The sequence below is a fragment of the Ictidomys tridecemlineatus genome, chromosome 7 (genome assembly GCF_052094955.1).
Source record: "Ictidomys tridecemlineatus isolate mIctTri1 chromosome 7, mIctTri1.hap1, whole genome shotgun sequence".
Taxonomy (NCBI): Eukaryota; Metazoa; Chordata; class Mammalia; order Rodentia; family Sciuridae; genus Ictidomys; species Ictidomys tridecemlineatus.
Genome location: NC_135483.1, coordinates 97273405 through 97300020, shown reverse-complemented (window position 1 = coordinate 97300020; position 26616 = coordinate 97273405). Strand labels below are relative to the sequence as shown.

The following is a 26616-nucleotide window of genomic DNA, read 5'->3' as shown; positions in this document are numbered from 1 at the left end:
TGCAGTCACGTGGCACATGCAGTTGGCTCTGCTAGATTCCACCTTCAAATACACTATTGACACCCAGCAAAAGAGGCGATGGAATTCCATATGCATCCCTGGGAAGACTGCTGCAGGGGAGGGGAGCCAGGCTCTCAGGGTGAGCTCCTTACCTACTTAGTTTAATTTAGTCATTTATTCAATAAATATTTCCCGAGTCCCTACTGGGGTTGATTAAACAGACCAAAGTCCCTGCCTAGATGGAGCTCCCATCCTAATGAGAGCTGATCTCCTGGCTGAAAACCACAGTTCGTGCTGATCGTGCCACCTGGTGCCACCTGTCGGCCAGCCTCTTCATTTGCTGCTGGGCCAAAGACAGGGCAAGCGGGAAGGAGGGAGCTCTCAGAGATGCCCATGGCTGAAGGATGGTCAGGACCAATTGTGACAACAGGTGGCCTTTTGCCAGGCATGCTCCATGCCTATCTCCCCCTAGTGTAAAAGTTGAGGCCATCCCCGTGTGCACGGGCCTGTGATAATTCCAGGAAACGGTGTGCGTGTTGAGCGGGCACACAACCATCTGTCAGTGAGGGATGGACGGTGCTACCTCTGGTGTTCACCCACAGCCCACGGCATTGCCAGGTCACCCCTGGAGCTTTATTGATGATCCCTCCCCAGCCAATCCCAGGGAACCATCCACGTGCTTTTCTCCTTTCCACATATGTGTGAGCCCAAAGACACCTTGGGGACAGAGCCGTGAGCTCAGGGCTTCCATCAGCTGCAGTCCACGCCCGCGTCCTCGTTGTGATCGCAGTTGTGAGAGCCCCAGCTGCTCTTATGGCAGTTCCACAGGGTCAATTCTGAGCCTGTGCAGGCGACATTGTCCAGCCAGATCGTCCCAGTTCCTTGAGACAGAGGAAGCAAGGTGGAGAGGAGAGAGGGATTATGGTCAAAGCAGAGCTTCGTCTGGGGTAGATGGCCACGTCCTCCACATGAGGTCAGGCCCAACGTGTTCAGAGCTAGTCTGGTCTTTGGTACTGACTCTGATTCCTTTCTGTTCTCTATGCTTCGATAGAACCCTCGTTCAGAGCTGTAGTCCTTCATCCATTTTAAATCTCCCCCGAGGGTCCCCCAGCCTGCTACGGTCTCCACCTTTCCCAGAGCCTTTTAAACCACACCATGTCATGGGTCTGAAGCTTCCACAGCTCTGTCAAACCCTCTCACTTCTGATAAAGTTGAAAACAGTTATATTACTTGATTACAGTCATTTACACATCAATGGGACTTTATATAGGTTAATCTATATGAGGAAAATGTGTATTTTAAAGGCATTTTATAGCCAACTGGATCCAGATTAAAAAGCAAGTGTACACTTTGGGGTAGGGTAAAGGCAGAGGGCATTTGGGGGAGGTGACCAGTCTAGTGTCTGTGCTTTGTCAGCTCCTAGGAGCAAAGAAAGGGGCTCAGCCAGGGGACTTAATTTCTTTGCTGATGATTTCACCTTTGACTATATAAAAAAAAAGACATAAGCTGAGCTGATGTCTAGCACTTCAAGACATCTTCCGTAAATTGATTAGTAAGTAGCTAGGCAAGCACGGAGCTATCCAGCCTTCTCCGGTACTCCTTAAAGATGCTCACAGCCAAGATCGCTGGGAATCTGGGTTCTGGACAGACACAGAGAATGTCTTCACCTAGCCTCCATTTTCTCCTTTCTTTGGAGAGTCAACTCCTAAATATACCCATGTGGCATTCTGATTCCAGGACCAGATGGACACTGACCCAACCAGGCCGATCTAAACCTTGTAAAGCCTTCACTTGTCACTGCTGGGAAAGAGAGGGCATCTCTCCCCTTGGGGGGCCAAGTCGAAGGAGATAAGTCCAGAGCACTGAGCTTCTGCAGCTTTGAGCCAATACCCGTCTCCTAACCCAAGCCACACTGAGTCACCTGAAATCAACGGTTGTCCACACACCACTGTGGCACCCCCAGGAAGAGGCCCCTGCTGGATGATTCACTTACCACCCCCAAAACTGCTGATGGACGTTCCCCTGGAGAAACCCAGCATTCGGCAAAAGACGGTGGCGTCATTGTTGTCCCAGTCATCATCACAAATTGTCCCCCAGACATGGTTATAGTAAACTTCAGCCCGACCACGATTGCTGCTGCCGACGATTCTGGCATGTATGAAGGATGTGCCTAGATGAGAAAATGTGGGGAGAGGTGAAGAAACCCCCAGGGCCTGTGTCAACGCAGGCTCTCCCTGTTCATTTCTGGAGCAATCCCCCAGCTGGCTGCTGTCAGGAGTCTGGGAAACTCCCAGACACACACGGACGCACGCACACACGCACGCACGCACGCACGTGCACACACACAATTTTCCAATATGGAACTGACTCCAAAGCATAAAGAAAATGGAAATATCGATTACCTTTTTGACCTTTTTCTCCCTTTACTCCTTGCGGCCCAGAAGATCCTGTTGCGAGGAGAAAACCCACACAATTTGAAGGAACCACAGAGCCAGGATGCCCTTACTCTCCTTTGCCAGGAGTGGACTGGAGGATCCAGGGACAGGAGGATGCTGGGGAGGGAGCTGGGGGCCAGTTTCTCCTCCAGCTTCACCTGTGACCTGGCCTCGTGGGGACTGGGATGTGCCCTCGTACCAATGGTTGAGCAGGGAGAAATGGGCCTGAGCTATGGTAGGAAGGATGGCAGTTGGGTTGTGGAGGGATGTTCGATGGGTGCGAGGCATGGGGTGGGACAGGGGTTACTCCTGCACAGAACCCATCCATGGGGAGGCCAAGGGCATGGCTGGGTGTGGCTGGAGCACGTGTCCATGGCTCTGCCTCTTGGTAGGTGGGCTGTGCTGTGTCGCTGCCCTGTGCTCAGTGCCCAGGGCAACCCCAGCACATAATTCTGCTAATGGACTGAAGAAGCTTCCCCTGCTTGGGTTCTGAAAACCCCTATGCCCTGAAAGCAAGGCCAGTCTCCTAGGAACCCAGGAATCACAAGACAAGCCTCACCTTTTTGTCCTGGGCTCCCCGTTAGGCCAGGTGGTCCAGGTGGTCCAGGCCGTCCAGGTGGTCCTGCAAGACCTATCGACCCGGTTCTTCCAATTTCTCCCTTTATGCCTGAAGGGCCGAGAGGAGAGAGATCACCCTGTGGATGTCCTGCTCTGCTTCTCCAAGGTGGACCCAAGGATCTTGGTGTTTCATCCACGAGTTACTCTCAACCACCAGGTTCCCCGTGAATGGGCTCCTTGAACATTGAGCCAGTAGCTTAGTCCGGCTGGGGGCTGTTCTAGGCTCCCTAATCCTAAATGAATGCTATTGAGAATACGCAGGTGGGAACGGCTGGCCAAGTTCCAGACATTCTGCAGTCCATTCTCAGCAGATGACATAATTTTATAGACATTCTAGTCATTTGGGGAGAATTTGCTAGAACATTCCTAGGCCACAGTGTCTCCTTCAGTAAATTAACATAGTCATACAATATGTTGCTCACAGAGAAGAAAAGTTGCTCTGGAAATCTGTCTGGAGATTTTGCTTCAGCATTTGTTCTGGATTGGATATGGTTTGAGTGCATTTCCCAAGGATTCATGTGTGGGGACTGGCTCCTCAGGGTTAAGAAGACATGGGACCTTTGGGATCTGGGGCCTAGTGAGGGGTCCTTAGGCCAACTGGGGATACTGCCTTCAGAAAAGATTATGGGACCCCAGACTCTTTTTTCCCGTCTGGAGATATGTGCACTCTCACCCTTATGATTCCATTCGTCATGAGGCCTTCACCAGGGCCAGAAACATGCCCTTGAACCTCCAGATCTGTGAACTCAGCAAACCTCTTTTCTTTATAAAACTGGCATGGCTCAGGTATTTCATTATAGTAATAAAATGGACTAAACAGCACTCACTAAGGCCACGCTCCTGAGAAGACTAGAAATACTGCGTGGTAAGTGCTGAGCTCAGTAACCAACTATAAGCAAGGGGCTCAGTAGGTAAGGTTGATACTGAAAGCCTAGAAGATGCAGCAGGGGGAGAACAGTGAGGTTTCAGGAGCTGAGAAAAAAAAGACCAAAGCAGGGGATCTGGAAGTCCCCAACCATGAGTAGGAGACGGAGGTTGCCCAGCTCCATGGGGGCTACACAGGCTGGAGCCAGCACCTGCAACAGCAGCTCACGAGCCACCCTTTGCCACCCTCAGCCCCTGCCCCACACCAGACACCGGATTCTGAGTCGCTGCCCTTTCCAGGTTTTTCAGGAGAAGGATCAGGGCTTGGATGGCAGAACCCTAGAGTCTCAGCCTCAACTTTGGGGGAAGGTCACAGCTATGCATTCAAAGTCAGCAAGACTCAACTTGCAAGCACGCAAGGCTCACCAGTCATGATTCTGAGAAATTAAAACGAAGCCAGCCCTTTACCTGGGATTCCTGATTCTCCTTTTGTCCCTTTCTGTCCTTGAATTCCTAAGATCAAAACAAAGAAGAGGGGGAGAAGATAATAAAACTTCGATATTAGACACTTTTAATCTTAGACACTCTCTACCTTTTGTCTGATTAATGCAGATGGAAAGATACATTGGTTCTCCCCGATTGTTGAAAACCTCTTCAGAAGAACATAAAAGAAGACAGGCTGCAGATAAATGGAGTTGGGGGGGGGGTTGGCGTATAAATAGCAGGGTGCTGGATTAGCAGACCCCAGACTCACTGGCCGGCCCTCCCTGTCCACCAGCACCCTCACTTGGCGTCTCCTCCAATCCCCTTCCTGCTACATTTTATGGAGAGAGATTTATTGAAGAGAATTGAGAGAAGATTTGGAAACAAAGTTATCTTCATTTCCAGAAGGCTGTGGAGGGAACTTAGTGACCACCCAGAGGTTGGGGGTGTCCTCACCCATAGTAGATGCTCCCTAAGTACTTATTGGCTTATTCACGGTGGCCTCCAGTATGGGTAAAGATTCATGTGGCTAAAGTGTCTTATGTTCAGAAAAAAGGAAAAAATAATAAACACATGGTTGGTGATGGTTCTATTTGTGGTTAATGTGAGAGGTTCCTCCCTCCTTCCTTCCTTCCTCCCTTCTTTCTTTACTTTTCTACCTTCTTCTTTCCCATTCATCCCTTTATTCAATTAACTTTGCAAAAGACCCACTGTCTCCCGCATCCTGCTGGGACCACTTTGTGGATCACAATTGACTCACTTAGCAATATCGTGGACTCTCCATTTTCAGTGCAAACATTGACTTATTTTGGAGCGCTAGGACTCCCCAAGACAGTTGCACCAACTTGAGGAAATGCAAGTTCATTGCCAAGCAGCAGTCCCAGGAGAGTAACAAGGGGACACCAACAGCTATTCACAAGCATCTGTGCTCATGACGTGCCCTGGACCGGCGTCCCACCCAAGACACGGCCCTCACCACAGGGCGCCCTCTGACGCACCAGAGCCCCCAGGGAGCTCAGTCACCCTCTTTGCAGTCTCTGGGGGACCTTCTTACCTGCCCTGTTCCTGATGCCAACTTACTACCTGAATTTCCTGAGCACTGTGGTGTGTGCTGTTCAGCCTGTTGGCCTCTTGGAGAACTGCTTCTTGGGATGAGCCAGAGAAATCTTGGTTCCCAGCAGCATCTCAGACGATGCCCAAGAGGCCTGGTGCTGCCTGAGGAGGGGCATTTAGAGCCAGGAGCAGCACAAAGCCCTGGCAGATTCCCAGAGGGCAGCCACTCCACCCCTCGGGCTAGGGATGGGAACAGAACTGAGGCAGAGAGAGGTAAAGGTGTCTTTAAGGTCAGTCGCTGGCAGACAGGCTCTAGCTGTCCTGACCCAGTAGTCATGCAGCCTGGTTGAGTCCATCTCTGCCCTCTCCTGGCTCTGTGACCTTGAACCAGATGGCCCTGCCCAGAGTCTGTTTCCTCTCTCATTCTCCCCATTGCCCTGTGAAGCTGTTGTGAAGCCCCAAGTGGAGTCATGTTTGCTAAGGGCGGAGAGGAATGTCAGGCCAGTGCTAAAGAAATGGTGTCATGAGGACCCCACAGACCCTGTACACGCCTGTCTTCCCCCCAGGAGCCAAGTGTCTCTGTGTCTGGCACTGGGGTGGAGGCTCTGAATAGGCACAGGGAAATCTTTGCTGTTGACCTCAAAGTACTGAGCTGAGGCCACCCGGAGAGGTGGCCAATATCTCTGTTTTGCTTACTTACATCTGAATAGCATAGTTCGAGACCAGGGGGTCATTAAATAGGAAAATGGTCCACATCTCGACTCTGGCATGCTCTGTCCCCATCCTGGAGGGCACCACATTGCAGCAATCTCTACCTCAAAGAGACTGTCACTAGAAGCAAGGCTCAGGGACCCTGGAGTACTGTAACCTCCCCTATTGTCTGTGCTCAAAGATGAACACCTCTCCAGCTGTCCTTTAAAACACTGTACAACAAACGACCTCTTGAAGCTGGGAGCCACAGAGGAGTCCCTGTTCATTAGGCCCATCTGATGACCCCCTACTCTGTTCCCCACAATCTTCCTTCCCGGTCCCTGACCTCCAGGGGGCCCAGCATTAGCTGCTGACTGCATTGTACCAGGCATGGTGCCAGGGGCTTTACTCATGCCACCCCCTTCCATCTTTCACCTACCCCACATGGTAGTGTTATTTCCTTTCCTTACAGAGGAGGAAACTGACATTCAGAGATGCCAAGTGATTTATCCAACAGGACTTCACGGTGAAGTCCCGCTGCATGGCCTCCCATTGTGCCCTGCGCTTGCCTTTGCTCCACCAGCACGCCAGCCTCCCCACTTGCCGAAGTTTCACTCAGGCTGTCCTTTGGTCCCTGAGATACCTCCAGATTCCTTTGGGCCATTCCTTTCCCCTAAGAGAGGTGAAGTAACCTAGAGTGTGCATCAGAATCACCTGGATGGGACTTGTTGGAAAACAACCTAATACACCACCCAGAGTGGCTGAGTCAGTGGCACTGGGCTGGGGATCTGAGAATCTGCATTTCTTAAGCTCCCAGGGCATGCTGATGCTGCTGGTCCAGGGACCACACTTTGAGTAGCACTGCCCTAAGCAAATCTTACTCATTCTTTCTTTCTTTCTTTTTGAGTTTTTGATGGATACAATATATTTATTTTTATATGGTACTGAGCTTCAAACCCAGTACCTCACATAGGCTAGGCTAGTGCTCTACCACTGAGCTACAACCCCAGTCCCTCAATCTCATTCATTCTTTAGGGACCAGTTCACAGCCTACCTCTTCAGAGCAGCCTTCCTGTCCCTGTAGGATATGCCATCCCCACCTGATCCTGGGCTCTCCTGGGGACCACAGTTCACAAGACAGAGTTTGGTCCTTGATTACATGCCTTCTGAGATGTGTTTAATGAATGTCAATTTAGTCTTCAAAGCTCTTCCTTCAAGGGGAAGAAATCAGAATTTTGTTTTGTGTGATTTCTCTCTGGACCTTGCTGGCTAAGTAGATGTTGGTAGACTGACTAAATGATCACGGGACAGTAATCACTTCACTATCCACCAACACAGTGTCCTCACTAGATTGGCTACGACATGTAGGTGCAAGGAATGGCTGAGCTGAAAGGTAGATCTAGAACTGCATGCTCTGAAATCAAGGATAATACCAGCTCTTCCTTTTCAACCACAGAACAGGTGTAAAACCCAGCAAACTGGAAATCACAAACTGATAAAGCTGAGAGGCCCAAAGGTTTATTTGCAAAGTATTTTTAGGGAAATGATCCCCCCACCTCTAGAGAATGGTTAGAGCATGCGTGTTCCCTTTGCTCTGATGGAAGCCAGCTTCTCTCTGCTCTGAGGGGAAATAGCTATTCCACACTCAGAGTGCTGTCCAGCTAGTGGGGACCAGTACACTCTATACTAATCCTATGCCACCAAAGAGGAAACCGAGGCCCAGTGAGATCAAGTCCTGGCCCACGGTTACCCAGCTAGTCAGGGGTAAGCCCAAGTGGAAGGTCAGGCCTCCTGATTCTGAGTTAAATGTAGAAGTGCCCAATACATTAAGAAATTTCCTTAAATACCATCTTGACTTACAGTCTGTGTGCAGCCTGACAACGTTAGGATTAATCTAATACGTGACAAATTGAGCTGTGTGTTAAGAAGTGATATGTTGGACAGGTGACCTACAACTGGGATGTGTGTAGACTTCTCAGAGGAAAATCAGGAGGACTTTTTAAGAGACCATTTAGTAATCTGACTTGGTCAAATTTAATAAGTTCTTGAACTACCCGAGTATTCAGTTATGAGGAATGGAATAAACTGAGAAATATGTTCAGGATATAGGGCTTAATTGTCATTATGGATTATCTTTGTTGCTTATCTTTATGGTAAAACATCTTAACATGCTGACGAGAAAACAGATTTCAAGTTCTTTGCACTTTGGCTTTGCCTCAATGTGAAAATGGAAGGTCCTAGAAGATTCTCATTGTTATGTGTTGGACATAAATCCATTGAGATGAAAAATTTCTGATTGGGTTGGTGTTTTGGAGCTTAAATGATTTGACTTCTTCTAAAGTCATTTCATAGAGGGGGAGATGGCAGAAAGAGTCATGTCATGATTTCAAGTCAAAACTGAGTCCTGCCTTGTTTCCAGACTAGACGTTTCAAAGTAGCTCAGGGATGTAGAGCTAAAGTTCAGTAATTCTTTTTTTTTTTTTTCAATCTTTTGAAAGAGAAAAAGCTGGAAAACCAAGTTGGGGATTTGGATGGGAGCCTGTTACTGACAGGTGAAGGAAATTAACGTTAGAGAAAATTCCACTGGGAATAATGTCTTACTTAATAAAATATGGAGTTTATCTTCCCAGCAGAAAAAATGGAATTTCCTGTTTTTTTCTTTAATCAGACAGAGATGGCTTATCTCCCTCAAGAGGTACAAATAAGTGGGAACATTCCACCTTCCCGGGCTGAGTGTGGAATGGAATAGACTGAGAAATATGTTCAGGATATAGGGCTCAATTGTTATTATGGATTATCTTTGTTGCTTATCTTTATGGTAAAACATCTTAACATGCTGACAAGAAAATAGATCTCAAGTTATTTGCACTTTGGCTTTGCCTCAATATGAAAATGGAAGGTCCTAGAAGATTCTAATTGTTGTGTGTTGGACATAAATCCATTGAGAGGCAGATGAGAAAATAGGTAGGAAAGAGGTCTGGCGACTGAGCCAGGATTTACCTATCATAGGATGAAATGTTCAGGGAGAGCACAGGGCTCTGCTGTTCAACAAATTAGAATAACGGTGTGCCATTCTACACAACAAAATCTAGAAAAGCACAATTTTGTAATCAGGTTTCAGGATTAACTCCCAGAGTCAATGCATGCAAATCATGAGCCCTCTTTGAGCCTTTGCTTCCTTGGCTGCAAAGTAGGAAGGCTAACACTCAAGTGTGCGGATTAGATGAACTAAGATTGTAGGGAGTCAAGTTCTGCACACAGTGCCTGGCCCGGAGGCACTGTTCATAATGAGTGGAGCTCTTATTAGTCATAATTAATGCACCATAATGAAATCTAGCTGTCACCTAGGTCAAACCAACACACTCTAATTTCTCCGTTTTCATCCAAAATGCCTAGATATTCTCTTGAGAGATTAATGATTTTGTTTACAAAATGGGAAATACATCAGTTTGAAAATCTGGCTTGATGCATCAAAATGGGACGATCACCATGGCAACTTTAGTTTGGGGAATACCAGCATCCTGACATTGACAAGTGTACGTTGTCTTTCATGGTGGGAAGAGCGGACTCCCCCTCCCCTCCACTCCTCCTTCTCCTGCTTCAGAAATCAGCCCATCTAATCTCTCCAGAAATTCGGGCGCCTTGGACTCAGTTGTGATATACAGACCAGATATTCCTCTCTTGGAATTCCCCTCTGAGAGGTCCACAGAGATGATCTGTCCCTTGATCAAGGCCACCTTTCTGATTTTACAAATATGGTCATTATCATGTGTCCTAAATTGAAAACGAAATTCATCGTGTTTACCTGAACGGTCAGAATTAGGGGGTGACCCCTAGAGTTTGGCTGGCTGATCTTTATCGCTAGGGATGATTAGTGACGAACCCATAAAGGTGCTCAACAGACACACAAGGACTTGATCCTCAGACTATGGCATCTTACGTTAACGTTGGCGTGGGTGACTGAGAACCATGTAGGGCCCTGGAGCTTCAGGTCTCCTCTTAAGATTGGGAAAAGCTACTACTGCTTTTGTTGTGATCCTTTCTGAACTAGGATGAAGGGGGAAGGTGACACTGTCGGAGTCTCCTGATGGAAACCGTTGGAGAGGAAGACCTCAGGATGCAGTGTCGTGGATAAGAACACAAGCTTCTAATCAGCACAGCCTAGATTCCAACCATGGGTGCCCATCTTAACTGGCTGCTTGGCTTTGAGCAATTTACCATAAAACAGCACTAAATAGAGTGCTTAGTTGGTAGGGCTGTCATGGAGATGCTCAATCTCATGGACCACAGGATGCAGCATTCAGGGTGGGATTCGCTGCTTCAGACAGTGGAAGACCCAGACGTGGGGTCTCGGGGTGAGCACAGTGCCTCAGTGAGTCAAGTCATGTTGTATGCACAATACTCTGGCTTAGCCAAGAGCTCTGGGTCTGGCCATGGATCAGGAGCAGAGAGTGACCACTACTTATAATGGAGGGAGGAAAACCAGTCCTCCCAGGAAGCCACACAGAAAACCTAGGGAAAGAGAGCTTCAGGCCCCAAGTCAGATGGACCCAAAGAGAGGGGACCAGAGAAGGTGGAACTGTAAGATCAGAAAGGACAGTCAGGAAGTGAGGGACATCTGACAGAGGGAGATTTTCTCAAGGTGAGAACTTGTTAGTGGCCTTCTGGTGGCATCTACATGGGATACCACCTGGCAGGGCCCTGTCCACACCAACACACGGTCCATGAAGGAGATAATGGCTCTGAGGCTGGATGGAGTAGAAGGACAGAGAAGGTGTCCTTGTCATGGCTCCCAAAAACCTTCAGGAAAACTCCAAAGATCAAAGGCCCAGAGTCCTTCCCATGTAGCAGTGATGAATGGTGGTGGTGGGGGGGTGTGAATGAGTGAATCGCCTACTCCATCAACTAGGACTGTGAAGGGCCAGCCGGATATGGGTCAGAAGCACAGCCTGGGCGAGTCATCCAGCTTGCCTCACATAGCACACCTTCTACGCCAGTGGAGGACAGGGTCAAAGCAGACCATCCACAGAACATCCAGCAGACACACAGCCCCTTCTGTCCACCCTGCACCCCCACAGCACCCCCTGCCTGCACCTTGCTTTCCAAATGGCATGCAACAGTTCTCCACGCCAGAGCGTACCTGAAGTCTGTTTTTTGCACCACCTTGGGTGATCTGGGGACATCTTGAGTGTTCACCACTCAACACAGTGGCCTGGACTTTCTAGACTAAGTGGACACAATACAGGAGCCTAAACCTAAAGACTGGACAAAATTAGTACAGTGGTTTACAAAGTAGACCACACTGGTACAGGGCCCATGGCCAAGACTAAATTGGCATGAATACCCTTCCATGACAGTACACGACCTTGACCAAAGTTGGCATGAGGTTATGGAAGGCCAGCACGCTCCAGCACCCCTGGGAGAACATGCCAATAAGGGTATCTTGATCCTCCTGCCCAAATTCAGTGAACCTTGCTGAAGTTCAGCAGGCTGGAGTGGAAACCGTGTGGGATGCCCGCCAGGGCAAGGCACCCTCCCTCTTCGGGAGGCTGGGGTCTGGTCATGACATTCAAGGCCCTCCGGGAATTCTGAGCAGAGGAAGAATAGCCCAGGGGCTTTGGGCGCAAGGGGTTCTGACCCCCTGAATCAGGGATCCCCAGGGGTCAGGGCTCAGATGACCCTCTGTCTCTTTCCATGGAGGACTCTTCCAGCAGTGTCCCCACTGACCCAGAAACCCCCCACCTCCCCACCCCATCTTACCTGTGTCTCCCTTGCTTCCTTTCACACCCTGGTCTCCTGGTCTCCCGGGACTCCCCTGTGGCCCTAGACAACACACCCCACAGAGAGCATGAGGGCTAGGCTGGGTGTGTGCTTGGACACCCCCCCATGCCCACCGTGGGCTGTGCGACCTCACCTGTTACTCCAGGTGAGCCAGTTCTGCCAGGTTCACCTTTGGGACCCGATGGTCCTGCTGCACCGGGATGGCCTGGAACACCTTGTGCTCCAGGTTCTCCTGGAAGTTAAGTGGTGGCCACAAGGCTGGGGAGGGTTGGCAGAGGGTCTGGCTGCCCCCACCCCTCATGCCTGAGTTCTCGGCAGTGGGACATGCAACTCCTAACCCCTGAGAGCTCCCTCTGCAGCTCTAACCATTTGTCTTTCAAGACCCAAATGAGCCCTGTTAGTGGGAGGAAAATTGGGGCCAGCGAATGCCTTTTTCCATTCACTGCCGTGGAGTCTGGGACTTGTGGATGTGCTAGGAACTCCAAGGTCCAGCACATGCCCTGTGTGGCAGAGTGGGGTGAAGCTCTAACCAGGATGAGTAAGGAAGCCAGCCCTTCGCCAGCTGCTCTGTTCCTCATAGGAGGAGCTTGGTCTTGAGAACCCCCATGGCCCCAGGGTTCACAGTCTGGCCCTCGACATGACTCGGCCCAGGCACCAACGCAGCCAGAATGACTGCCCCAGCTCCAGCCGGTCCACACGCCACAGTCCTCACCTTTATCTCCCTTGGCTCCAAGAGGTCCAGGTGGGCCTAAAACAAAGAAGGACTTTCAGGAATTGTCTCCCTTTGGCTCAGCCTGCTGAGGAAAAGGGGAATACACACCTACAGGTCAGTGGCCCTGACCACACGCCTCTTACCTTGTGGGCCTGAGTTCCCAGAGTCACCTTTACTCCCCGGGGGCCCAGGGGGCCCCATGAGCCCTGTATCTCCTTTCATGCCCATGTCTCCTTTGCCTCCTGAAAAGAAAAGGTCAAGGTCAGGCATGATGAAGCCAGCCAGGAGGTCCAATTCAGATACTGCCATCCCAACAAATTCCAAACTCAAAACCCTTGACCTCCTACTTGGTGATCAGAGATAGAACACATGACGGCACACCACCTTTCCCCAGAGGCAAGCCACACACTCATGAAGGGCTGGAAAGTTACCTGGCATGGCCCGTGGTGGGCAGAGGGCCCTGCAGCCAGCTCTCGGGACTTGAATCAGAGCCCTGGTTCCCCAGGGGAGAACATAGCCCAGGCTTAACCAGCAGTTTTGCATTTGGGGAATTATTTTTTAAACCCTCTCAAACTGCAACCTGAATGTTCTAGAAAGCAGATCCCAAATGCCGAGAACCACAACTCTGGGGCAGTGTTGATGGAGAGAAAGAACATTGCCCCAGCTCCTGTTCCCGCCAGCGCTCCAGACACGGGCTTTCCTGGTACTCAAGATTCCAAATTTTCCACTTGCTATCAGCATTCGGGGCTCATCCACCCTGTCCTCTCCTGAGTCCTCCATCGCTCCCTCCTCCTTTCCTGGCAGTGCCTGGTGCATATCAATCAAGGCTGGCTCCTCACAGGAGCAGGTCTTTGTGACTGCTTCCCAAAGTGCCTTTTGGTTGGGAAGAGAGCCACACAGCCCTCCCTGGCCACACCACACAGGGCCACTGGATGGCTAGTGTTTATTAAGTTGCTGACATTCCCTTGTCAGCAAGTGCGATGTCCAGCTTCACGCCCCTGGGACAGAGTGGGATGAAGGTCTAAGGACAATATCACCCCAAAACAATCTTTTAGGATCTCAAATAGACACTTGGGAAGAGATTTTGTTTAAAAAAACCTCTGTTTTATCATTTTGGTAAGATGCCTCTGGAGAGGTCTCCTGCAGGATTCCAACCTTCCCTCCAGTGAATTAAGATCAGGGACACCATTGCTACCAAGAGAAGAGAAGAGCTGGCCTTGCTGGGACTCGGTTTGGAGTGAAATTTGTGCAAGACTTGGAATTTGGGTTCTTTGAGATAGACACTTAGAAGAATGCTGGATGCCTGATGGGAGATGAGTCCATCATAAGGGACGTGGCACATGGACACAGAGACACAGCTAGTGAGGAGGAAAGCATCCAGGGCACTGTCACACAGCATGGGGATGAGTGGTGTAAATCAGAAAAGCTAGAAAAGAGGAATTTAATGTTCTCATTCCCAAAAAAAGGATAGACATTTGAGAAGATGGGTAACCTAAACACCCTGAATTGTGCCCAGATATCACACTGTACCCCATAAACATGCACATATTTGTCAATTAAAAATGACTGAATTAACTTAAAAAGAAACTTGGTTTCAGTTGAGATCTTTCATAGCAGCCTACGGTGCAACCAGCAGAGAAGGCAGCTCTTGACCATTCAGGGTGAATGGAGAAGGGTCCAATGGCACCTATTAGAGAGGACTGGGATTATTTCCATGGGGGAATTTGTCAGTGCCTATCCATCTGGACCACAGCCATCAGGTTAGAGTGTTCTGCTGCCTGTATGTAATTCTCCAATATGGTGTGGACCAGCAGCTGTGTTGCAATGACTTCAAAGTTCACCCAGGTGACGGTTCTGGTCTCCTGGGGTGAAGAGGGGAGGTGAAACCTCACTAGGGGCTGGTCTCACTAGGTGGACTGCGCAGGCGCTGAGAAAGCAAAAGCTCACGATCTGGAGAGAGGGGTTCAGGGTAAGCAGGAGCGGGCAGAGCGCGGCTTCCTGAGGACTGAGGTCGCTGTTTCTTCTCCAAACCCACTGCCACGATTTCAGGCCTGGGTCTGGGTGGGGGTTCCCAGGGAAACCAGGTGGATCAGACAAGGGTGAGCGGGCAAAGGCCTGGCTGTCACCGCTCCGGCGATGCTCTGGAGCCACCCTAGATTCTCTGAGGTTCCCTTTCCCATCTGCCAAGAGAAGTGAGCAGCAACGCTCCAAACCCACGTGTGTCCCTTGGGAAGGAGTGCGCAGCCCTTCTGCCCTCCCCAGTGGGGGGCTGCCTGCTAGACCCCTGAGAGCCCAGTTCATCAGAGTCAGCCCCTTACCTCTGCATAATTAATTGGTTTCTCCTGAAACTTTGGCTCATTGTCCTCATTCTTCTGCTGGCACCCCCGAGAGCCAAATTTATGTTCTCCCCTTCCACTGCTTTTCAAACATTTGAAGATGGCTAACAGGGTTTTCTTTTTGAAGTCAAGCATTCCTTTTTTTAATAAAGTCGATCATTGCTATCTGCCAGGTACAGTGTTACCTATCTTATATGTACTCTATTCTTTTTTTAGTTAATCCTTATTAAAGGTCACTATTATCCTCCTTTGTTAGGTAACTTGAGGCTCAAAGAGGTTAAGCCATTTGCCCAAGATCACACAGCTAGTGACCATATCAGAAACTAGGTCTGTCTGATCTTGGAATGGAAGCTCTTCCCTTTCTGCTACTGGATAACTGCTTCTACTACTAATTTATTATTATTTATTTAGTGCCTACCATGTGGCAGACAGCTTGAAAACATGATCTCTAGCCCTTATAACTGCTCTGAAAGGTGTTTATAATTTAATTGTTATTTTAATTGAATGATCATCATTCTCTGAAATGAGGAAATTGCATGTCAGAAGGGTTAAGGAAGGTGCCTAGTCACCCAGGTGAGCAGCTGCAGAGCAGGGATGGAAACCAAGCCTGCCTGGCTCTCCCACAGCACTCAGAGACCCTTGACGGGGCTGTAGGAGGCCAGAGATGAGGAGCATGAAGGCTCTCCATCAAGTCCAGAGCCCTGGAGCAGCGCTTCTCCAACTGTGTTCCCAGACCTTCAAGGTCAGAATCACCTGGGGGCATTTAAATGAGGCTCTTGGGCCCAACTTGCACTTAGAGCAAGCACCTGAGTGCTTCCCACAAGTGGCCATGCCTGAGAATCGCTGCTCTGGAGATAGTACCTGCTGTCCATGGGGATTGCTAGCCACCTGCATCCCCTCTCCTGGAATCAAATCCTGCGCCCTCACTGCCAGTCTGCAAAATTCTCAAGTCCCCTCCCAGGCCCACCTCTCGACGTCCTCCCTGAGCTCCCAGCCTGGCTCTGCCACCCCTGCTGGGCGTACCTGGACTGGCCGAGTCCTCCCTCTCCCATGGTACCCTGTCTTTTCTCCCTTGGAAAGAAGAGGCTACACCCAGTGTTCAGGGGCGCCTATAGACAGAGGCCTCCCCAGGGGGCAGTGAGTAGATGGAGTGTCACAGAACTTGGGCCCTAGCTCCCTCTGCCCCCCATGAGCATCAACACCCCCGCGTGCCCTTACCTGGGAGGCCCAGGTCTCCTTTGTCCCCCTTAGCGCCAGTGTTCCCCTTGGGGCCCATGAGACCCTCGCTGCCTTTGCTGCCCTTCTGTCCTTGGGGTCCTGGGGACCCTGCAAAAGAAGGGTCAGTGAGATGGGCTCAGAGTGACCTCCTGGGGATGGGCTCCTGGTGAAAGAAGCAGGGAGCATTTGGAGGAAAGGGGAAAGGGGTCCCCAGAGATAGCCAGGGGAAAGGGGTCCCCAGAGACAGCTGTGGGGTACATTAGCTTGGATCCTGGGTGGTCTTGATGTATCAAGACTGAAAGGATAGGATTGTGGGGAAGGCATTAACCCTCTGGGGTCCTGGTGGCCCTCTGGAGAGAGGACTTTGGGGGCAACTGCCTCAGGACTCAGGCACTGATCCCTGATCCCATGCAGGGGAAGCACTAGTTACCAGTGGCTCCTTGCTCCCCAGGCGCGCCCTTGGGTCCTTGGAGGCCTGTGGAGAGGGAGCGAGAGCTCAAGGTCAGTCAGTGCCCTCGGGGATCTTCAGTCAGCTGGCATTCTGCTGCCCTTGAGGTGGGCAGGGCGCCCAGCAAGAGACCCCCCACCACACACACACACACACACACACAAATGCATGAATGCATATGGCTGAGTCCTGGGAGGGTCTGGAAAATATCTGCTCTCTTCCCAAAGGCTGGCCAGTGCCTGGGGGTGTGTCTCAAATGGCGGTGGAAGAAAGTCTATAGAGGAAGGCAAGTTTATTGGAGTTGTAGCTCCAACACCCAGCTGTGTGCAGAGGGCCAGGCGGGCCGAGGCTGCAGCCTAAGACCTGGGGCCCAGTACTTTCCCAGCAGCCTTCACGGGTGTATATCATTTTCCCCAATCCCTTGGCAACCCCTGGAGCCCTCTCAACCCAATTTTACAAACAAAAAACTGAGACTTGGATAGTTAAGTTTACCTTGCCAAGGCCAAACTCTTAAGTTCCTGCTGAACCAGGGAGCTTGACTTTCCCCAATGACACTTACAGGCTCAGACTCACAGCACTGAGGACAAGGAGAAGCATCCACACCCCTCCAGCTCCGCCCAGGCTGAGGCTCCACTATCTGCACCTGCCCTGAGGACTGCTGCCCAGGCCTGCCCTCCCTCCATGCCTCCTGGCCTCAGCCCAGCCAAGACGTCCTGCCAGCCATGTCTCCTGTACAGACCCCTCCAGGACATCAGACTCTGGCATGAGTCTGTAGCCCAGTGTCACTGAGAAAGACGGCCATACTCACCTGCCTCTCCCTTGCTGCCTGGTGGGCCCTGGGGTCCCTGGAGACCTGGAGGGAAAGGGAATTCAGAGCGTGGCCCAGAGAAGGCAGGAAAAAAGGTGACCAGGCCAGGAAACGCATACCTGGGGCTCCATCTCGTCCTGGGGCCCCCGTGGCTCCCTTCTCAGCTGGTGGCCCCGGCGGGCCAGGCATGCCTGGGGATCCCTTTTGACCTGGAAGACCAGAAGAAGAGGCACAGGTGTCAGTGAGGTGACCACGTGGGAAGGCAATGCCACGCTCTCCATTCACCCAAGAACTTTCCCGGAGCCCCAGGGACAAGCTCAACTTTATGGAGGGTAAAACGGGAAAGAGGAGAAACTCCTTCCTCTGAGGAGCTTGTGGCCGCAAAGGCCAAAAAAAAAAAAGGAAAAAAATGTCGAGATGAAGCCTAAGATCCAGAGGGCTGTGTCCTCTTGTATATACAAGGCAGGGGGCCAGAAGGAAGGAGCAGAACCGGGGACTAGAACCCCTCACTTTGGGTCGGGGTCCCTGTTGATGTGTCTCAGGGAAAAGAATCCATCCAGGGTTCGACAGGCAGCACCCACTCACCAGCTGGGGGACCTGAATAAGTGTCTCCACCTGGCCCAGTCTCCGTTTCCTCATCTGTGACATGGGAATAGCAATCCCGACCTGACAGTGTCCTCAGGAGGACTAAAAGGGGCTGTGGAACCCTGTGGATCCTACTGAAAGTGGGTGCCCACTCTGTTTTAATTAGCACCAGGCAGAAGCAAGACGTTCAGAGGCCTTACAGGGCATCAGGGATATCAGGCCCCTGCAGAGGGGTCACTCCTACGGGCATATCAAGGCTGGAGGTTTCTGCCCTGGCCTTTCTGGGGAAAGTGACCCCTTCCCACAAGCTGGGCCCAGGCCTCAAGGAGGGGCTTTCCAGGGTGACCCCCCTAGGAACCCACATGCATCAGTGTGACTCTCCCCACCCACTCTCGGGCAGTGCCATCTGTCCCTGCTCCCCTGTGGCTCAGGAGTCTAACTCAGTTCCTCCAAGTCGGTCTGTATCATCTTTAGCAAGTCAGTGTGTTTATGAACCTCATCTGTGAAATGGGGATAATAACCAATAATGGCTCAGAGGTAGTATGAGGGGTCTGCAGAGCATAGAGGGAAAGTGCCTTGAAATTTTCCAGAGGGCCCCTTCCACTTCACTCCTCCCTGGACCTGCCTAGTCCCTGTCCCTGCCCAACCCCTTACCCCATCTCTGCTCTTTTGTACCAGGGCTCCAAATACACAGACATTCCTTCTTTACATTGTTACTCACTAAGCTCCCTTCTCACCCCAGGGCCTTTGCACAGGAGGCCCTCTCTGCCTAGGATTGCTTTTCCTGGCAACTTTCTATTCACCCAGCTGAAAGGCATTTCCTCATGAGCCTTCCCTGGTCTGGGAGAGCCATTCCCTCTCTGCTTCCTTACAGAGAGATCTGCTGCAACCTGTGGAGCAGTCACTAGGGCTATGACCATATAGAGCTGCGCCTATAACAGTGTCTCTTTTTCCTAAATTAATACTTGTTGGGAGCAAGCATCCAGGTCTGGAGTGGAGAGGGGAGGGGGAGAGAGACAGGCGGCTAAGGAGCCACTTCCCCTCAGTGACCAGGAAGACTAAGGAGCCACTTCCCCTCAGTGACCAGGAAGCCTAGGGCAGAGCTGCCACTGTCTGAGCTCCACACCCAGCTCCCCCCTCTTGGCTTGAAGTTGAGAGCCACAGCCGAAGGGGCCCCAGCAAACTTCCAGCTGCCAGCTGATTGGCTCCTCTGCGGTGATAGAAAGGTGTTAGTAGCAGTCTCCTGTTGTAACTTTTCCCCTGATGGCTTTTTCTGCTCTAAACTTTCTTCCTCTGTCTGACTAGCTCGAGAGACCTTCTCTTTTAGTTGAATATTTTCCTCTGACTAGCTCGAGAGACCTTCTCTTTTAGTTGAATATTTTCCTCTGACTAGCTCAAGAGACCTTCTCTTTTACTTGAATCAATATGTCTTCTCCTTCCTCCACCATTGTCTGATCTGAAGGCTTTGGACTAAGCAAACAAGATACGAACGTCCACAATGACAATGTGCCAACTGGCAGAGTCCCTGGGCTTTTCATTTCTATTCTTTTTAAATCTTCACCATGATGGTTCCATTGTGATATATTTAACAACTCCTCCTTAAAAAGCCATGGGCTACATTTTTGTATTGTATCAACGTATGCCCTGACTGCTCTTGATTTTACTGGGATGCCTCCTTCCTCTAACAATTTACTTAACACTCTGGCTGGGCACAATTCACAAGCCACTTATCAAGCAGAAACAAACTTTATTTTTATAACACACACACCACACCACGGAATTCTTCAGGAATTCCCTCAGAGCCCAACTGCCACCACCGGCTTCAGCGAGCCTCTCAACCCCCCACTCCTCCCGCTCTTGAGGCCGATTGGCTGGGTCGCATGGGCGGAGCCAAAAGAGTTCCCCAATGAGCAGCTCCGTGGTCTGAAAGGGCGGGAAAACAGCCCAATGAACATCACCGCAGAGGAGCCAATCATCTGGCAGCTGGAAGTTTGCTGGGGCCACTGTGAGCCAATCAGCTGGAAGTTTGCTGGGGCCCCTTAGCTGTGGCTCTCAACATCTTCCTGTGTGTCTCCAGGAAGTCTTGCCTCAAAACAGACTTTTGGGGAGCCCTGACCAGGCAAGGCGAGCCATGGGGAGGGGAGAGGGACCACAGCCTGCCCTGGGTGGGCCAGAGTGGAGGTGGGAGACCTGGACAAGCAGGTGCCTCCTGAGAAGGAAGTAGATGTTTATACCCCAGCCCTGGAATGGCAGTGTCCCCACTTTGGTTTTGGGGGTTTCAAAAGAGAACAGGGAGAGAAAAGAGGAAAAGAAGAAGGAAGAGGAGGAGGAGGAGAAGGAGGAGAAGAGGGGGAGGGGAAGGGGGGAGGGGAAGGGGGGAGGGGAAGGGGGCAGGAGACAGAAAGCAATTGAGAGAGACAGGAGATAGAGTTGGAAATTCTCTGCAACCAGCCCTCTTTATCGTTGAGTTCCACATCCTCAGATTCAACTAATATTAGATAGAAAAGGTTGGAGGAAAAATTGAAAATGTACTGAACATGTAGACTTTTTTCTTGTCATTATGCCCTAAAAAATCTGTCCACATATTATTATTATTATGCTGAACTACATAAATAGAACTATTACGTTTAATACCTAATATAATGTAGAAGCTACATAAATAGAACTACAGTTTCTATAGTAATCCAGAGAAGATTTAAAGAATACAGAAGGATTGTGTAGGTTACTTGCAAATACTGTGGCATTTTTTTTTTATAGAAGGGATGAGAGCATCTGAGACCTTTTACACCTATGGGGGTCTTCCAGGGATATAAAAGGACAACTGTATTCATGCAGAGAGAGGAGAGAGCCTGCTTAGTACCCTGAGGGTGGGAAGGCTCCCACTCTGTACCTGAGGTGCTGAGCCTGGGTGGGTGATGGGGCAGATTTTTAAGGACAGACTAAGCTAAAGAGACGGAAGTTGCAGGAACATCCCCTCCTTAGATGAGAGGAGCTGCCCACAGAATAACAGCAATGATGCAAAGAAAATAATGACACTATTGAGCACGGGTTCTGAGCTAGGCATGGGACTAAGCCTTTTGTATTTATTGTTTTGTGTCCACACTCAACCTATCTTTATCCTCATCTTACAGGGGAGGACAATGCCCAGAAATGTTAAGCAATGTTCTCAAAGTCACCCAGCTTGTGGGGGACAGAGCCTGGGTTGTCCCCAGGTCTGCCAGTCCACGGTCATGCTCCTGCCACTGAGAGGCTGCCCCACAGCTCTCCCTGGCCAGAGATGTGATGTGGGCTGTGTCACTAAAGTCACAGGAACAAAGGGTTCTGCTCAAGGACATCATGAATAGTTATAGAAATTTCAACCACTCCGCTAGTGGAGTAGTTGGGCTAAAGGGGAACTGTGTGTGGGGTGGGGGGGTGGGGGTGTGTGTGCAGCACAACACACAGGTGGTCTAAGGGAGGAAGAGAAGGCAAATTGGCCCCAGGCCTTGTCCTAAAGAACACTTGCTGTTGTCGAATGTTTTATGCACATTATCTCACTGGCCTCTTATCCTGCAAGGCGAACTATGGGATCTCTGTTACCTCTACACGGATGAGAGGCTGAGATTCCGGAAAAGTTGTAGACCCAAAGTTACACCACTAGTAAGCCACAGACCTGGCATTAGAACTTGCAGGTGCAGGCATGCGCATGCGTACACACACACACACACACACACACACACACACACACATTGTTATAGCTCTCTGGGGTCCATGGTGCTGAGCACTACGGACTTTGGCAGAGCATCTCCCAGGATAAGTGGCAGGTAAAGCGTACCTTGAAAGAGCGCTTGTGGGAGAAAACAGGCTCTTGAAATCTGGGCGCCTGGCTGGGAGTTGGGAGTGGGGAGCTAGGTGGACCAACTGGTCTGGAAGATGCTGAGGTTTGGGTGGGTGGAGTGGAGAGGGGAGTCATTTCAGGCAAGAAGCAGGGCAGAGGCCCAGGAACTGGGAGTCCAAGCATGGTCAAGGGGCAGGGAGGCAATTCAGTTGATGAGGACTTGGGACAGTTGGAAGGTAAACTAGGGTCAGATCAGACTTGGCCCCAGAATGGCCCAGGCCAAGGAGCCCTTGAGGGAATGTTTGTGGGTGGAGCAGGATGGGTGGAGAGGGAATGGACTTACCTGGGGCGCCTTGTTCACCTTTAATCCCGAACAGTTCTGCCAAGGAAGGAGAGAAGGCTGCAGACCCAACTCAGGGCCCCTTTGGCTTTGTCCCCACATCCCCAGAGATCTCCTGTATTCTACAATAGAAAGTGGGACCACCCATGTGGGGAGCAGAAGCTTCAACCAGACTAGGGGCGTTTGGGTGAGAAGATCCAAACCCTGGATGTGTTCAGGAGAAAGTTCTTGGAAGGAGATGTGGAGCGGACACTCTTCTAGTAGTGTGTATCTTACTTGTAGTCTCCCAGGAAGTAGAACCCTGGGGGGGCACAGAAGTGTGGAAAGAGGGTACTCTAACTCCAAACCAGCTCACAGGGGTTCTTAGGGTCTAGGAATGGTCGCCTCGGTCAAAACCAGCTCCTCCATGTTTTAAGAGACTCCCATGGTGTCTGAATGTCCACGCCTGGGCTCCATCCATCTGCCCACTAGCCCTTCCTTACATCCTGACTCGGCCTTCATTTTCATTTCCTGGGGAGGCCACAGCATTTATTATGGTGTAGATGTGAGGTGTCCCCCAAAAGCTCATGTGTGAGATAATGCAAGAAGGTTTAGAGGAGAAATGATTGGAGATCCCCTCTCCACTCATAAGAGAGTCTGAACCAAATCAGTGAAATAATCCTCTGATGGAATTAACTGGGTGATAACTGTCAGTGGGTAGGGTGTGGCTGGAGGAGGTGGGAATTGGGGTGTGGCTTTGGCTTTGGGGTATATATTTGTATCTGGGCAGTGGAGTCTCTCCCTGCTTCCTGATCATTGAGTAAACTGCTTCCCTCGGCCACCTTCTTTCACCATGACGTTCAGCCTTGCCTTGAGCCTGAAGGAATGGAGGCTGCTGTCAATGGACTGAGACCTCCGAAACCCTGAGCCCTCAAGTAAACTCTTCTTTCTCTACAGTTTTGCTGGTCAGGTCTTTTGGTCACAGCAGTGGAAAAGCTGACTAAAATAGCATCTTACTCTCCTGCACCTTGTGTCCAGGGCACAGTCATGGGGCCACCCTCCTAAGCTCCTGCTTGCTCTTGACACAGGTCCAGAGCTTTGTGTCACAGTGTAACTCTGCGACAGTCAGGTCACACCTAGGCACTTGTTTTCTCAAACCAGTCAAGGGCAAAGTTCTTCCTGTGGTGGGTCAATCTGAGAGAATAGAGGAGGCCACTTCCTAGATCTGAGAGGACTGAGGGAAGGGGAATCCCTGTCATGTTCACCTTTGGCTCCACTTTCTTCTATCGTCTAAACCCCCCTATTTCCCCCAGTAGGTCCCCCTGCCCTCTCCCTTCCCGGGTCCCCACACTGCCCCGACCAACTTGGAGTCTTCATCCATCTCTCTCCAACTGCAGGTCAAGGTGGGCAGCTGCATGGGAGTGTGCCTGGGAATCGTCCCAGACTGCATCTCACCTATTCTCCTAAATGTTCTGGATCAGTCTGGAAACTCAGAATTGGCCTTGGGCTGGTGGCTGCAGTCTCTGGCTCTTGGAGTCTGCCCTTCACCTGGGTTGTGCCCTTAGTCCCCTGGTTCCTGACCCCACTGTCTCCAGAGGCTATATGCAGCCTCCCAGAAGCCTGTGTTTCATGCTGATCTCACATGGCTCTCACCCCCTGCCTCCTCGTCCCCAGAGTCCCAGGTCCTGGAAGCCCGTCTTGCCAGGAAAAGGGATTCAAGCCTCACTCACTGCATGAAGAAACAGCTCCTCCTTCCCCATCCTTCTCTGAGGAGTCCCAACCAGAGGAGGGAAGGCCAAACCTGGGTTCTGGGTGAAGCTATCTATCCGCTGAAGAAGCCGCTCCTGGCTGCCTTGAACCTGGACCATCTGGGCCTGCAGGTCTTGCAGCTGGGATACACTCGGAGCCAGGAATATTTGGCGGTGTGCTGAAGGTAGCCAGGAGGTTTGTCTGTCCTCCGCCGCCAGCGTTGTATTGGGAAAGTACGACTCCAGGACCCACAGGCGCTCCTGCAGATTCAGAACTGGACCCCCACCCCACATCATCCTTTTAGAGACCCCAATCATTGGAACACAGCCCTGACATTCTTGTGTCATGTGTGTTCTGAAGAAATTCCACGTGCTGTTGAGACCTGGTGTGAGCACAGAGCTTTTGTGTGTGTGTGTGTGTGTGTGTGTGTGTGTACAAGGACACATCTAGAAGTGTCCTCGTACAGTCGGGCATGGCCTTACATACCCAGAACATTCCTGCATGGACTAAGAGTGTGCCCACAGTGTCTACTGTCAATCCCCAACTTTCACTCAGACCCCCTTGAACACTCTGGGTGTCAGTGCATGACAACTAAGTTGGTTGGACCTGAAGACGTACAAGCAGCATTCAAGTGTAACCTTCATGTGTTTGTGACGAGTGTTTATGACAACTGTGCACGTGATATTCTTGAGTGGCTTCAGTGTCTGTGGATGGAATTGCTTTGTGACTTTAACATTTGCAATTGGACACTCTGAATGTAAAATCATGTTTAATGGGCACTTAGATCAGCTGGATTTCCAGAGGCTGGGAATCCTTTGTGTTAGATGCATGCGGTAAACCCCCAGTGAAGTCAGAACATCTTTCACTGCTCACATACACACAAGTCCCCAACTGCATTCTCACTACCCACCCCCACTATTTTTTCCTCTCCAACAATGTAGTGGCTCAGGGGCTGGGCTCTCTACCCAATGGGCCAGCCAGTAGGCAGCAATTGTCCTAGGACTCTTCTCTCAGCCTGAGCCCAGAATCAGAGTAGCCAGTTCACCATCCCAGGAGGGACCCCACAGGACCAAGATGACTTTACCTTGGACCACCAGCAGCGCAGCACCTGCTGTGAGCACAATCAGGTAGACGGCCACTACAGCCATGAAGCAGTTCATCCCATTTCTCTTCTTGGGCTTTGAATCTGAAACATAAGCCAGGCAGTTACAGCTGCTACAGAGAGCAGAGGACCCAGCCTGTACCAGCCACATTCATGTGAGCAGAGGCCTCCCTAGAAAGTCATGTGGCAAAGATGTGACATCTTCCCCAGGATCCTTATTTTTGCCACAAGGCAAGGGCCACTGTTGGTCACTCACTGGTGTGGCTGAGCATTCAAACTTCCACGCCATGTGTCACCAGCTGGAAGGGATGTTATGCCATCTTGTTCACTGTTAAAGCCCCAGGACCACGTCTAACCCAAATTATGTTCTCAGTGGTGTTTGTGGAATAAATTAATGAATCCATGTGTTTAAATAAAGTGGAAGCAATCTTCCTCCTCCCAGACTTTGGGAATCAAAACACTTCCTCTAACTATAGGACTTTTCCTCCTTCCTGCCACATGACCAGCTTCTGCTCATTCTCTGGGAGCACAGTGAAGCCTTTTCTGCTTCTAGAGTCTTTCTCTGGTCTCCTGGGCTGGGTGGAACCCTTTCTGTTTCCCTACATCCCTCTTTCTTCCTCTGATATGACACCAATCACCCTGAATTGGGTCATTGTATATATCTTGAATTGTATATATGTTGGTCTCCCCAAATGGCTGGGAAGCTTCTTTTTCTGTATTCCAGAATCCACATGGTGTCTGGCACACAGGAAGTGCTGGAAGATGAGGACAGAGTGAATAAATGAATGAGTGAGTAAATGAATAGCTGGAGAGCACTGGGTGCTGAACATGTGCCGAGTTGGACACAGCCAGTGTGGAATGTTGGAAAGACATCTGGAATGCAACTCAGAGACTTGGGGAGCCACGTGTCATCATGGTGAGGCAGGTGATGTGAAAGTGACATCTCACATTTGACACAAGATACTGTCTCATAGATAGTATCTTGATAGCCCTAAACCCAATGAAATGAAGCATGTGGTAAGAATGGACACAGGTATTACAGAGGTTGGGGTGCGGGTGAGAGCAATCATGGAAATCTATTCTAAAACAAGATGGTGGGAGCATAGGGGAAGGCGTTTGAATAAAGATAAAGCGAGAGAAAAGAGGAAAGGTAGTATTGTTGGAGTAGTGCCTGGCTTTCCACACAGGGTTAGAATGGTTTTACAATTCAGAGCTACCACCTGGCCTCGGAGGAGGCATTTTAGGAACTGGGGACTTGGGATCTGTGGTCATATCCAACTCACTGTGTACAAAGTGGAGGATTCTGGTGAAGTCTCCAGCCTCTACACTGATCATTTCATCTCTTTGAGGGTGGAAGAAACCACAAAGGAAGTATCTATGCTGGTTTGGCCAATGAGGAAAGGCTGAATGAGATGAGAGAATGAGAAGAGCCTGTGGTAAATCAGAATGGGCTTCCCTGGAGTAATCCAGGGGGTCTGGGCAGGGATTTTAGGGAAGCAATTTTCAGAAATCTAACAGCTCTATTGTCCGACTCACGATGAAGATATGACTCCAGAGGAAAACAAAAGTATTTCAATCCCATAAAAGATACCGATGCA

At 50.4% G+C, this 26616-nt stretch overlaps 1 protein-coding gene across 1 annotated transcript in view; it reads right to left on the bottom strand.

Annotated features, from left to right (window-relative positions):
* Positions 1-586: 586 nt before the first annotated feature.
* The window catches only part of Marco (macrophage receptor with collagenous structure), a 43098-nt gene continuing 17068 nt past the window's right edge, over positions 587-26616 (bottom strand). The window contains exons 2-17 of the mRNA XM_013357369.4: positions 25001-25102; positions 23969-24190; positions 22192-22227; positions 17566-17655; positions 17447-17491; positions 16621-16665; positions 16191-16298; positions 12780-12878; positions 12637-12672; positions 12058-12156; positions 11904-11966; positions 4386-4430; positions 2995-3102; positions 2403-2447; positions 1994-2170; positions 587-881 (exon numbers count right to left, since the gene is read on the bottom strand). Of these exons, the coding sequence (XP_013212823.2) occupies positions 751-881; positions 1994-2170; positions 2403-2447; positions 2995-3102; positions 4386-4430; positions 11904-11966; positions 12058-12156; positions 12637-12672; positions 12780-12878; positions 16191-16298; positions 16621-16665; positions 17447-17491; positions 17566-17655; positions 22192-22227; positions 23969-24190; positions 25001-25102 (1451 nt within the window). The 3' untranslated portion in view covers positions 587-750. The remainder of the gene's footprint in view (positions 882-1993; positions 2171-2402; positions 2448-2994; positions 3103-4385; positions 4431-11903; positions 11967-12057; positions 12157-12636; positions 12673-12779; positions 12879-16190; positions 16299-16620; positions 16666-17446; positions 17492-17565; positions 17656-22191; positions 22228-23968; positions 24191-25000; positions 25103-26616) is intronic.